The following is a 14,232-nucleotide window of genomic DNA, read 5'->3' as shown; positions in this document are numbered from 1 at the left end:
TCCTCTTCTTCTCCTCCTCCTCCTCCCCTCCTCCTTCCCTTCTCCTCCCTTCCTCCTCCTCCTCCCTCCTCCTCCTCCTCCTCCCTTCCTCCTCCTCCTCCTCCTTCTCCTTCTTCTCCTGATGGTGATTGTGATGATATGGAGAACCATTTCCCTCAGTGTGCTGTAGAGAACACCGGCCCTTTAAGAGAGTGCCTTATGGATGCGTTCCGATGAATTTACTCTAGCGTTAACTGTGTGGTACCTGCAGATGTACCCTCTTAGACCAATGCCAGACAGCAGCATCTCAGCATCACTCTCCACAGTTAGCATCCGTTGAGTGTGTTCTGCTGTCGAATGTGCTGGTGTTAGATTTAGACGACACTCTTACTGTTTGGTGATCGACACTCTGAAGGTCTGTGCTTCCGATGTCAGCCACCCTCCTCTCTTCTGTACCTCTCGGTTCTGCTGAAGCCTGACCAAGCCAGTGTGCTGATTGGAAAGGCAGTCTCATTCTGGTTCTGGTCCATGTGACTCCATTAAGACCCCCATAGCACACGATTCTCAATTGATTTTGCAACATGTGGAAGTTCTATAGAGATGTGAATTTGATTTGGCTTCTTGAAGAAGTTTAACTGAGAAACTATAAAACACCTTAAAATTGACCAATCATTAATTTCTCGAAATTTACCTTATCTGAAATGTTTGAATCAACTGTTCCAGATTTTTGATATTTCCATGTACATAATAAGAAACCTTGATGATGAGATCTCAAGTATAAACATGAAAATCATGTGTGCCTCATATCTACCTTATACACATGGCCTTAATGTAATTTATCAGTGAATTTACAGACGGAGTCTCACACTTGGGCTGTCAATACATTCCCCCTTGAAAGAACTCAGTGTTAGGTTTTTGAATTTGGAATACTTAAGTAAAACATACCCTTTACACTTTGTTAAAATGTGTAGATTGCTCATGGATGTGGCTTCTGATAGTATAATGTGCCCTATCTTCCTCTTCTACTAGCTGTGTTGGAGTTTGTACCTCCACAGTGTTTATAGTAACAGGACCGTGTTGACCCCGTTCAGCATGGTGAAAGTAAGGCACACCATATCACTTTGACCTACTAACCTACACATGACTTTGACCTACTAACCTACTAACTTACACTGGGTTTAATGGCTTAATTTTTGCTATTAAACTCAAGCCCTTGTTATAGTATTGACCATATTTGTGGGACTTCTTTTCTGTGATTAATTTCATGCACATCAAACACAGTCCTGTGTCCTGAGTGCATTGCTGGGATTCATTGGCAAGCCACAGTTAGGGATGGTACCAAATTGCTCATCACGGCCGGGCATGCCACATTCTTCTGCTGCCACCTCGTGGGAGTTAATGACATAGAAAATTAAAACCTAAGATCCCAGTGAAAATTTAGGAATGATTAAAATCCTCCTACATGTGTTGTTTTATTTAAAATATTGTTTTAGTGCCTTAGTATGAGCCAAGGGTCACTCAGCACAGCACAGTTGGTCTCTCTAGTGCTTAAGTTCTGTATCCATGTGGAAATCTGGACTCGTTTATTTAAATAGGTTGAGTTTATTTAAGTAAAAAGCTTGGAAAGGCTGTCAAGACATAACATCTAACATGAGGAGGAAAAATGGGCTGTGTTTGCGTATCAGCGTGTCTATATTGTGTGTAAGGGCTGTGTTTGCGTATCAACCTGTCTGTATTGTGTGTAAGGGTTGTATTTGTGTATCAGCCTGTCTGTATTGTGTGTAAGGGCTGTGTTTGCCTATCAGTCTATCTATATTGTGTGTAAGGGCTGTGTTTGTGTATCAGCCTGTCTGTATTGTGTGTAAGGGCTATGTTTGTGTTGGTAGCTGCTGTTTTATTTCTTCTGATGTTTAAAGTGATTATGCTATTTCTTTAAGATGAGACATTCTTGTCCACTTTACCTCACAGGCATTAGACAGTCCAACCCTGAGAGGTCTCTCCTTTACTGCCAGACCCGGCGAGTTGTTAGCCGTGGTTGGCCCAGTCGGAGCAGGCAAGGTAAGTGCTTTCTTTTGTCTTGCCTTATGTGAGCACTAGTCTGGATGGAAGGACTAGGGGAGTGGGCCACTGCTTTTTGCCAGTGTGGCTGACGCTATCCGGCTTTAAACAGTTCGTAGGATGTGCCCAAGTCATGTCAGTATGTATTTAGCTCAAGCACAGCCATGGTTTCTGCTGTGCTTGGACCAAAAGATGCACAGAGCAGCCCAGGCCCAGCCGTGGGGCCTGGGCAAGACAGACAGATGGTCTGCAGGGAGTGTCTCAAGCTCTCCCATCATGGTAGGCACACACTTGTTAAACCGTCTGTGTATGATGAAGGTTTGTTCCCCAGAATTCCTTTAAATAGATACCTCTGAGTGCATCGGATGCGTAGGTGGTGCCTGGCCTTTCTGGGACAAGCACATAAGACAGAAGAGATTTGGATCGTCAGATTCGGCCATGGGTGGAGATTCTGTTGTGCTGGGGCCCTGTTGCTGCCAGGGTTGTAGTTTTTTTGTTTGTTTTGTTTGTTTGTTTATTGATTGATGAATGATTAATTGATTACTTGAGACTGGATCTCAAAATACGCACGATGGCCTCAAACTTGTAGCCAAGGAAGACTTTGATTGTCTTGCCTGTGTCCCCGGTACTGAGCTTATAGGCATGTACCACAATGCCCAGCAAAGATAGTTATACGTAGTATTTCATGTAGTGGTCTTAAATGCATATAGGAGCAAGGCTATTTGGGAAGGTAGGTTGTCACAACCTATTTCTGTAAAGCTTTGTTTGTTTTTTTTTAAATAAACATCACTTTACTGTGGCCAGTGGAGCTGTTTCTGTTTTTTTTTTTTTTTTTTTTTTTTTTTTTTTTTTTTTTTTTTGTTTTTTTTTTTCTTTTCTTGTTTTAACTGCAGCGTCTAGTGCGGTTTTAAGTGAGATGCTGGTACATGTCAAACCGCTGTGCTGGGCAGTGCCCGGAACTTGGTTTATTCTGTGCTGACATTAACAGCCTACGTGTGTTATGAACTGTGTTTCAGTCGTCGCTGTTGAGCGCAGTGCTTGGTGAGCTGCCTCCCACCAGTGGGCTGGTCAGCGTGCACGGGAGAATCGCCTATGTCTCTCAGCAGCCCTGGGTGTTCTCGGGAACCGTGAGGAGTAACATTTTATTTGGGAAGAAATATGAGAAGGAACGATACGAGAAAGTAATCAAGGCCTGCGCTCTGAAGAAGGTGATGACTCTTGGGTTTCCCATTCTCCGTTGAAATGCCTGCCTTTGGGGAGTTTCCTAAGTTATTACGATTCTTCAGCTATGCTCTTGGAAGCTTGCCCATCCCCATCCATCACTGTATGGTTTGGTTTTATTAAGTTCTGTTCAGTTTTAACCATCTGTATGTGCTGATCATCACTACCGTGGTCTTGCTCACCCGAGGGGCGCACCTCTCCCAACTGGTATCTGTAATGCTTAACTTTAAAAAAAAAGATGTATTTATTTTCATCCTATGTGTATGGCGTTTTCCCTACACGCATGCCTGTATACATCGGGTGCTTACAGAGGTCAGGGAAGGGTGTTGGATGCCTTTGAATTGAAGTTACAGGTGGTTGTGAGCCACTCTGTGGGTGCTGGGAATTGAGTACTCCTAGCCAGTGAGCCATCTCTTTCCAGTGCCTGAGCTCTAACTTTTATAACTTTTATTGACCGATGACAAAACTTTGCAAAAGTGGAGAGGTTAGTGTATTGAGTCCTCATGTCCCCGTCACACAGCTTTAGCAAACAGTCAAGTGGTGACAAATCTTTAGCCATTTCCAGCTGAACCTTTGAAGCCCCACCCACCCCCATTCTACATTATTTTCTGAGCGATTCTGGACCCTTTGTATTTCATCTGTGAACTTTGTCATTCTTTGTGTTTAAAAGAAGTGTCTTGGGGTGGAGGAGGGTGGAAGGGTTGTGGAGGTGTGGCTACCACAACCATATCATGAGATGATCCATATTCTGGATCCAGTCTGCGGTGCTGAGTTCTAATTGTCAGTTTGCACAACCTGGGAGAGGGGCTACAGCCTGGGCCCAGCTTTTGCTCCTCTTTCTTTCTTTCTTTCTTTCTTTCTTTCTTTCTTTCTTTCTTTCTTTCTTTCTTTCTTTCTTTCCTCCCTCCTGTCTGTCTGTCTGTCTGACTGTCTGTCTATCTTTTTAAGAAAAATGTTTCATCAGTTTCTCTTTTTAATTCTACATCATGAGAGGGAAGATTTTCAGAAATGACTTTGAGCTGCCCAGAAAATAACAAGATGAAATATTATCACACATGACACTTTTAGTAAAACTAATAGATGATTGACTAAAGCTGTGTGTACCTGATAAGGGAATCAAAACTAACTGGCTAATTCATGCGGAATATAGACATGGCAGGATTTCTTATAAACGGTAGTTTTATCACTGTTAAAATGCTCTCCTCTAAATCAGTGAATAAACTTGTAGATCAGACAAGTAAAATAAAGGTTTTTGTTGATAGACTCCTTATCACTTGTACCCCACTAAAAGCACTAAAAGTGAAACCAGAAAAAACCAGATCTCTCGTATTAGATACATTGATTGATAACTTGATGTTGTTATCAGTGTAATTAGAAGCAATTGGAATAAATTTATAATTTAAAATCATATCTGAGATGAAACAATGAGAAGTTAAATCCTAATGCACATTTAGCGGCAGCCCTCCAGTTTGGTGATGCGTCCTAAGTGACATCAGCAAGTGACGGAATGGTTACAGCAGACATCCCAGGAGGTTGCACTTTGGGGAGCGGATGAAACCCAAGGCCCCGGGGACAGGCAGCTCTGACGCCGAGTCTCCGTCCTCATTACTGTCTTCTGGCAGATTGTCTTCCCAGAACGGGGCTCGATTGCTGCTCACTTTGAGAAAAAAAAACCCTTAGAATCAGAGCATGGATCATAGTGCACTTTACAGAGAAAGTGGTCAGTGAGACGGAGACCCTCTGTCCCTCTGTGCCCTCCCTTCTCTTTCCTTCTCCATCCCCTCCCCACTCCCCCTTTTCTTCTTTGCACCCTTCCCATCCCTCATCCTATGTCCCCCTATGTCCCTCCATGCCCCCCACCTCCCTACACCACCTCTCTACCCTCCCTACCCCCACCTCCCCACCTCACCCATGTACCCCTACCTCACACCTCATTCCATGCCCCCCACACCCTTCCCACCCTACACCCCCCACACACCTGCCTCCCCACCTCCACCCCACTCCCACACCCCCTGCTCCTCCCCCACCCCTACTCCCCCCCTTTTCCCAGCCACAAACTTTCTTGAGCCTTGTCATCTTGTTGACTTTTCATGTTATCAGTTTTCATTACGAATGCGTTCAGGACTTCTTTTCTTCATTGCCAAAGTCACTCTGCCCAGAACACTGGCGAGTCTGTGTCATTGCTTAGTGCATACCTTTTAAATCCTCAAAAAGTGTAGCCTGTAAATACCCTGAGTGCGTTGTCATTGATTAGAAGCACGTGCCCGCTCTCCCTGCTGCCGCCACCGCCACCGCCTCTAAAGGAAAGCTGCTGGGCAGGGATGACTGGGGTAGAGAAATGCTGAGCCTCTGCTCCTCTTTCTCTCTGTGCAGGACTTGCAGCTTCTGGAGGACGGAGATCTGACTGTCATAGGAGACCGGGGAGCCACGCTGAGCGGAGGCCAGAAAGCACGGGTGAACTTGGCACGGTAGGTAACTTGCTTTCTGCAGCCATCGTTCATGTGCCTTGATGAAGCTTCCGGGGGGGTGGGGTGGGGGGTGGGAGGGTGTCTGCTCCACATATCAGTACCGTGTGTCGCACGGGTTTTGAGTAATTCCCCAAATACTTTGAATGAACACCCGTGCCACGATCCATCCTTCAGCGACTAACAAGGTGCTCTCAGATCTGACTTGTTTCTTTGCCTTTCAGGGCCGTGTACCAAGACGCCGACATCTACCTCCTTGATGATCCTCTCAGTGCCGTCGATGCGGAAGTGGGCAAGCACCTGTTCCAACTGTGAGTTTGTTCTGTCTTATGTCAGTTCTGTGTTCAGGAACCCTTTCAATAGCTCCAAGAGGGATTTGCAGTTTCTACAACTTCGCTCTCCTCTGTTTCCCTCCAGAAGACCCATTTTACAGATACAAGGTCAAGGTAGAAAAATGCAGCAGGTGCTGCCAGTTCAGGGGCGTGTACAGAGCCCGTGTGTTAGAGTTTAAGAACAGGAGGCACATCCTGGAAGCTTTCCTCTGGTTCCTTGAAGTTTATAGTCAAGAGACTGGACAACCTGCACCCCAGGAAGAAGAAAGATGTGCAGGGTTAGAAGGGAGGAAGGAAGGGGGTTGGCAGCTTGGTAGTAGGGAGTCAACACAGTTCCTCTGTAATTTAAAAATAAGATTAGTGAATGCCACATGTGTGAAGGTACTGGAGGAGGCAGAGAGGGTGCTGGATTCCCTTGGAACTGGAGTTAAAGTGGATTAGGAGCCACCCCACACAGGTGCTGGGAACTGAACTCTGGTCCTCTGCGACTCTTAACTGGCCATCTCTCCAATATGTCCTTCTCCTTGGCATGTGAGGATGGGGTTTCAGTGGCCGTGTAGCATAGGGCCTCCAGGGACAGGCCTTATTCGTTTATGGTAATCGGCAGGCTGGGCCATTTGTGGTCAGTGACCGGGGGACTTCACGCCTTCTGGTAGAAGGCGCAGTAGACACGCAAGTATAAAGGCACTGACAGGCAAGGCACTAGGAGAGAGCAGCAAACACATATTTCCCTCGAGAGGAGATGCGCATCATACAGCTATTAAGAGCTTCCAAAATGCCAACATGCAGATCCTGGGTTCTTTAGCTCTATGTGCCAAAATAAAAGGCAGCAGACTGTGGCTAACACCGCAGAACTTCCATCTTTCTGAGCCATGGAAGGTGGAAGTCTGAGGTGAGCAGGCACTGCTGGCCCATCATGTTTGCACATTTTCCTTCTTGTGTATCTTTCCTCAGATCTCCTCTTCACAGGACATCAGTCAGGTTGATTGACTCACATAGCCACGCTTAACTTTCTTTCTAAAGGCTCTGTCTTTAAATCATTGAATGTTGAGCTTTAATACATGAATTTAAGGGATGGCGTTTAGTTCAGAACAGATTTCAAGCAGAGTCAAGGTAACAGGTGCCCAGGCTCTGGACTCTAGGACTGGCACACAAGGTCATCTACTGAGCATGGCCTTCTGAGGCTTGGTGTTCAGAGGAGAGCGACTGCCTCTGTACCGGCACGGGATGCGTGAGTGCCTGCTGTTGTGGGGATGAAAACTTCCTGACGTGGCGGTGGTGGTGGCTGGACAGCAGTGAAACTGAACTTTATGCTGTGAATGAGACATTTAAAATGGCTACAGTAGTGACTTTTATGGTGTGTACATTTTACCAAGATAAAAATAAAAATGCATGCCCGGTAGTGCTGAGTTTTTCAGAATGCAGAAAGTGAGAGCAGCTGGCGGTTTGCTTTGACGAAGCTCTCTCATCCGACCCTCTTTTTCTGACTCGATGGATTCTGGGCAGAATCAGCCCTTTGTCACTTGGGTGAGCCTTGAGTGGATCCATTCAAGTTCCCCATCACTTGGAGACTAATTCTCGATGGGATGCTGTACTGGAGTCTCTGGGGAAGAGAGAGGAACGCATGTTAATTGCAGTGTATCAGTATGCAGATCACCAGGGTGCGCCCAAGTTGGGGTGTTCATAAGGTCTCCTTGAACCTTTAATGTTTTAATGGCTTTGGATAGACACTCGATAGAAGCAAGCTTGTTGAAATTGTTGCTTGCTAATCAGAACCACATTCTTGGGGGGGGGGACCTTGGAGCAGGGAGCACGGATGCAATTTAGGAAATCACTCAGCAGCAGCTGGAGAATGTTCTCAACGAGTTAGAAAATTGGATTGAACAATATGCTATGAAAGATGGCGGCTGTGTCGAGGCTTAGAAATGTGAAGTGTTTTGTGTTAAATGAGAATGAGTCACTCTTCTGTTTGCCATTAACATTTTACTCCAATCATGAATATACATCCAAGGTTATTACGGTTTGGGAGTTTTACAACTATATGTTGCAAACAGAGAAAGTGGAAGGCCAGGGACTGGAGGACTCTTGACTGATGCCAGTCTGATCCAGTCTGATCCAGTCTGATCTAGCTGTGGATTCTGCACTGGAGAAAGGCTCAGAATTAATAGATGGCTGCCTCTTCCTTGATCTCCTCAGATTATCCCTGTTAGATCTCCCACACTGCTGGCCCTCCCTCATCCTCTAAGTTTATAGGAGCTACTGTGACAAAATGCTGCAACTGGGTGGCTTATAAACAACACATATTTCTCACGCCTGGGATGAAGTGCTAGCAGACTTGCTGGCTCACGAGGACTCACGAGGGTGTCATAGATAGATGCCTTCTAGGTTTGCCCTAGTGACAGAAGTGGCCCGTGCTTTGGGTTCAGAGACAGCACTGATGCTGTTCCTGGTGGCACATTCCCATGAAGAAGCCCCAGTGCCTCACACCATCACACTGGTGAGTAGGTTTCAGTGTGTGAACACACGGAGAGACAAGGGCTTCGGCATCCAGCGGTGGCTTACCTTCCCTGCTTCGGTCGTTTGTACACTCTCACCATCAGGATGCAGTTGCTCGTTCCAGCATGGGGGACATAGTTCTTTGCAGTCTGCCCCCAGGGCTGGTGTCTCTGTCATCCAGCACTCTAGCATTCCAACAGGCCGACATATTCCACATATGTTGGCATGTTGACTGATGTCGCTTCTCAGCCTGATGACTGTGTCTCAGGGGGAAGGCAACTGGTCTGCATGCCTGCCTTTTTCTCCTACACCTCCATGAAGCATTATGGCTTTCTAGAGTTGTGTCTGGTAGATTCTCATAGCCCATTACCCAGAGCACTCGGCACTCGGTGGATTTCTGCATTATTTTGGCCTTCCTACCCACACAAAACTGAGCACATGGAAGTATTCTAGAGCCATGGTACCCACCAGGGCCAAGGTACCCACCAGGGCCACGGCATCCGCCAGAGCCATGGCACCCACAGAGCCACGGCACCTGCCAGGGCCACGGTACTCACCAGGGCCACGGCACCCACCAGAGCCATGGCACCTACAGAGCCACGGCATCCGCCAGGGCCACGGTACCCGCCAGGGCCACGGCACCCACAGAGCCACGGCACCCGCTGTATCACTGTGGTTCCTTCCTAGCAGAGGGGCCTTCTCCTCCCACACTTTCTAAAATAGCGATTCCCACCTTGCTTCTTCTTGTACTCACATTATAGCACCACAATGAGTTTTCTTTTTTTTTTTTTTAATTATTTATTTTTATTGGATATTTTATTTATTTACATTTCAAATGATATCACCTTTCTTGATTTTTCTTTTTTCTTTTTCTTTCTTTTTGTTTTTTTCGAGACAGGGTTTCTCTGTATAGCTCTGGCTGTCCTGGAACTCACTCTGTAGACCAGGCTGGCCTGGAACTCAGAAATCCAGCTGCCTCTGCCCCCAAGTGCTGGGACTAAAGACATGTGCCACCACTGCCCGGTCCCTTTCCTGATTTTTAATATCACAAACAAACACACAAACACTACCACTTCCCCACACATGCATGTGCACTTAGAAATTTTACTTTTTAAAAATACAAAGATATTTAAAAAAAAAAAACCCACCTAACTAAGGGAAAGTATAAACCCATGAGTTAGAAAATTATTCTAAGTGTTTACATCATCTTGCCTGTTAGGGAGAAAGCATTTGAAACCTTTGCCTTGGGCCTTGCACGTGTAAAAGCCTACGTGGCTGAGTGTTCACACCTCCATGAAGCGGTCACTTGAAGGGATGAAGGCAGGTGGCCCTGAGTGAGAGGACAGCTCAGCTGAAGGCATGAGCACCACATCCAAGTAAGGCTTATCAGGCTGAATAGCATCGATGAGAACTAAGCCACATCATGGCGTGAAAGGGGAAAAATTAATCCTTCATGGAATGTATGAAGGGATTCATAGATTATACATAGAGTTGGGAGTCTTGGTTCTGCTAACAGCTGAGTTCTAAAAACCTTTAGTTTTTTTATAAAGACTTTAGTCCCCAAGTGGAAGCAAAAATGGCTAGCAGCCTAGGGAAGTATGGAGGGCCGAGCTGGCAGGGTTTGAACATTGGTGGTTGTGTTCTGGACTTTCCACATATCTGTCCCTTTGTTTCTCAAACATGTAGCCTTAACATCTTTGTTATTTATAATTTTTCATATTTTAAAAATTAAAATATAATTATGTCATTTTCCCCCTTTTCTTTCTTCCCTCCAACTCCTCCCATGTGCTCCTGTGCCCCTGTTCACTCTTAGAATTATGGCTTTTCTTTAGTTCTTATTAAAATACACACACACACACACACACACACACACACACACACACAAACACACACACACACACACACACACACACACGTAAATACTTAAATACAACCCAGTCAGTCTACATGATGCTACACAAGTGGTTGTGAGGTGCCCAGCAGCCTCTGTTGATACATCTGTAACATAACTCCTGCACCTAAAAGCTCATGGGACATCACTGTGAAGTGGAAGGAAACATTGCTGGAGCCAGAGGAACGGGAAGTTACCGTGAGATCATGTCTCCTAGAAATGTCAGACACTACACCCATTCATCCTCACCAACATGGCTGCCTAAACATGACCTCAACAAGGATGACCACAATAGGCATGCTAACGTGGAAGGAGAGAAGCTTGAGCGGTCTCTAGACAAAGAAGTACAAGCAACTAGCACATAAATGCTGAGAGCTGGCAAGAGCGCAGCAACTGGTTATCTAAGACCCTGAGAGCTTACACAGACCAGCAACATTACACAGGCTGACCAGGTTGTATTGACCTGTGTGTACGTGTCCAAGATCTAGGATGTCCCTAGGACGTCGACAGCTCTGGGTGGTAGCCTGGGTTTCCCGTGCTCGGCATCCTTTCCCTCCTGTTGAGAGCTCCCCCAGTCCAGTTAGCGAGTGGCCCGTCACTGCTTAGATGTGAGTGCCGCCATTGCAGCCCTAGGCTGTCAGGACGTGCTGGTTGTCATGGTGTCGCTGGGTAGGACTGTGGATTGCTCCCCTTTGGAGGTTTGCCTAGCATCTTCCAATAGTATGAAAGCTATCTTCATGGAGAAGTAGCCTTACTTTTGAGATTAAGAAACTAAGGTTCCATGAGACTTAGTAACTAGCTGGTAAGAGTAGACAGAGATTCGAAGAGCTTGATTCCACGTCTTTCCATAGACCTCCACCTGACAGCCAAAGTCTGTTGGGTTATGGTCTACAGCCCTGCCAGTTGCTCTGTGTGAGGACTGCTGGACCCCGGGGCAGATGCAGGAGCTCTGCGGGTGATGATGGCCCTTAGCTCAGGCCTTGCTGAGGCTGGGCTCTCTGGGTTTGCTGTGAGCATGTGGGTACACTTGGAAGGCCACAGTCACAACTTCAGAGGTTGGACACTTGAGGTCATTGATCCCATCTTTTTTAAGGTTTGGAAATTTTAGTCCTTAAAGAAGATAATTTGCTCCCAGAGCTGGGTGTGGCCTCATTCACTTTCCTACCCACTGTTATTTAGGAAAAGAGCTTGGTAAATGTACATCAGTAAAAGTCACTGAGGTTCTAAGGACATTCATTTACTTGTTTTTTATTCTTATTACTCATTTTTGTTGTTGTTGTTGTTGTTTTGAGACAGTCTCATGTAGCCCAGGCTGGCATCAAACTTGCTGTATAGTGGAGGATGTCCTTGAACTCCTAATGCCTCCTCTCTTCACCCCCTCAGTACTAAGATTGCAGGGATGCACCACCACAGTTAATGCAGTAGTGTAGTGTTGGAGTTCAAACCCAGGGCATTGTACATGCTAGGCATGTGCTCTGCCAACTGAGCTCTACCCCTAGCCCCTAAGAATTTTCATTAATTAATGTATACATTGTAAGCAGTCCCCTATGCACCATCTGTGTACACTGTATGCAGTCCCCTAGGCACCATCTGTGTACACTGTATGCAGTCCCCTAGGTGCCATCTGTGTACACTGTATGCAGTCCCCTATGTATCATCTGTGTACACTGTATGCAGTCCCCTAGGCACCATCTGTGTACACTGTAAGCAGTCCCCTATGTACCATCTGTGTACACTGTAAGTCCCCTATGCACCATCTGTGTACACTGTATGCAGTCCCCTATGCAACATCTGTGTACACTGTATGCAGTCCCCTAGGTGCCATCTGTGTACACTGTATGCAGTCCCCTATGCACCATCTGTATACACTGTATGCAGTCCCCTATGCACCATCTGTGTACACTGTATGCAGTCCCCTATGTACCATCTGTGTACACTGTAAGTCCCCTATGCACCATCTGTGTACACCGTATGCAGTCCCCTAGGTGCCATCTGTACACTGTATGCAGTCCCCTATGTATCATCTGTGTACACTGTATGCAGTCCCCTATGTACCATCTGTGTACACTGTATGCAGTCCCCTATGCACCATCTGTACACTGTATGCAGTCCCCTATGTACCATCTATGTACACTGTAAGTCCCCTAGGCACCATCTATGTCCACTGTATGCAGTCCCCTATGTACCATCTGTGTACACCGTATGCAGTCCCCTATGCACCATCTGTGTACACTGCAGTCCCCTATGTACCATCTGTGTACACCGTATGCAGTCCCCTATGCACCATCTGTGTACACTGTATGCAGTCCCCTATGTACCATCTGTATACACTGTATGCAGTCCCCTATGCACCATCTGTGTACACTGTATGCAGTCCCCTATGCACCATCTGTGTACACCGTATGCAGTCCCCTATGCACCATCTGTACACTGTATGCAGTCCCCTATGCATCATTTATGTACACTGTATGCAGTCCCCTAGGCACCATCTATGTCCACTGTAAACAGTCCCCTATGCACCATCTGTGTACACCGTATGCAGTCCCCTATGCACCATCTGTGTACACTGTATGCAGTCCCCTATGCATCATTTATGTACACTGTATGCAGTCCCCTAGGCACCATCTATGTCCACTGTAAACAGTCCCCTATGCACCATCTGTGTACACTGTATGCAGTCCCCTATGCACCATCTGTGTACACTGTAAGCAGTCCCCTGTGCACCATCTGTATACGCTGTATGCAGTCCCCTATGCACCATCTGTGTACACTGTAAGCAATCCCCTAGGCACCATCTAAGCATGACAGCCACATTTTCATATGCTGTAAGTCTACGTCTTCAGTTCCTATATCACAATACGATAGCAAGAATTGGGGCTGCAGAGATGGCTCAGTGGTTTGAGCACTGTCTGCTCTCCCAGAGGGCCTGAGTTCAATTCCCAGCAACCACATGGTGGCTCACAACCATCTGTGATGGGATCTGATGCCTTCTTCTGGCATGCAGGCATACATGCAGGGAGAACATTGTACATAATAAATAAATCTTTAAAACAACAACAACAAAACAACCCCCCCCCCAAACAAGGTAATGGTACCTGAAAAAATACACCCAAGGTTGACCGTTGATCTCCGTCATAAACACATGCATGTCATGTGCATATAAAAAAAGATAACTAGAATTTTAGTCATGTTTTGGAATACTATTTTTGTTTAACTGCATCTATCAGGTGCCACACAAATTTCTTTTTTTGTCATGTAATATATAAATTTGCATAATCATTAAAATAAGCTTGAGAAGAAAGATTAGCAGCCATAAAGATTAGCAGCCATAGCCCTTTCTGTCGGCTCCTTTCAAAGTCTGTTAGAGCTAGGCTCAGGCGCTTGCTACTGGACTTGAATACTCAGCCGAGATGACTAATTTATTTTTGTAGTAATTTTTAAGATTCATTTTTATTACTTTTCAGTCCTGTATGTGTGTCTCTGTGTGGGTGTATGCCCGTAAGTGTAGTCCCCTCAGAGTCCAGAAGAGGACCTTGGAGGGCCTGAAGTCGAAGCTAGTATAGCTGCTGAGAGCTGCCCAGCACGGGTGGTGAGACCAGAACTCGGTTCCTTTGGAAGAGCAGGGTCTACCGTTAACTGCTAACCCATCTCTCCGGCTCGTATTCATTCGTCTCTAAACATCTTTTAAAATCCCCACTGTTGCCGTGTCGTCACTTTCTCATTGTGGGCTGAGCATCTGTTTACGGTGTGAGAGCCCCGCTCATGTGCTTGTCCTGTGGTGTGGGCTGAG

At 46.2% G+C, this 14,232-nt stretch overlaps 1 protein-coding gene across 1 annotated transcript in view; it reads left to right on the top strand.

The window, feature by feature from the left end:
• Abcc4 (ATP binding cassette subfamily C member 4) overlaps window positions 1–14,232 on the top strand; it is a 230,203-nt gene that overhangs the window by 93,691 nt on the left and 122,280 nt on the right. The window contains exons 10-13 of the mRNA XM_031361046.1: window positions 1,948–2,037; window positions 3,054–3,245; window positions 5,632–5,726; window positions 5,948–6,034. Of these exons, the coding sequence (XP_031216906.1) occupies window positions 1,948–2,037; window positions 3,054–3,245; window positions 5,632–5,726; window positions 5,948–6,034 (464 nt within the window). The remainder of the gene's footprint in view (window positions 1–1,947; window positions 2,038–3,053; window positions 3,246–5,631; window positions 5,727–5,947; window positions 6,035–14,232) is intronic.

The sequence above is a fragment of the Mastomys coucha genome, unplaced genomic scaffold (genome assembly GCF_008632895.1).
Source record: "Mastomys coucha isolate ucsf_1 unplaced genomic scaffold, UCSF_Mcou_1 pScaffold9, whole genome shotgun sequence".
NCBI lineage: Eukaryota > Metazoa > Chordata > Mammalia > Rodentia > Muridae > Mastomys > Mastomys coucha.
Note: the sequence above shows the minus strand (reverse complement) of the source record. Positions and strands in the feature narration are given on the sequence as shown.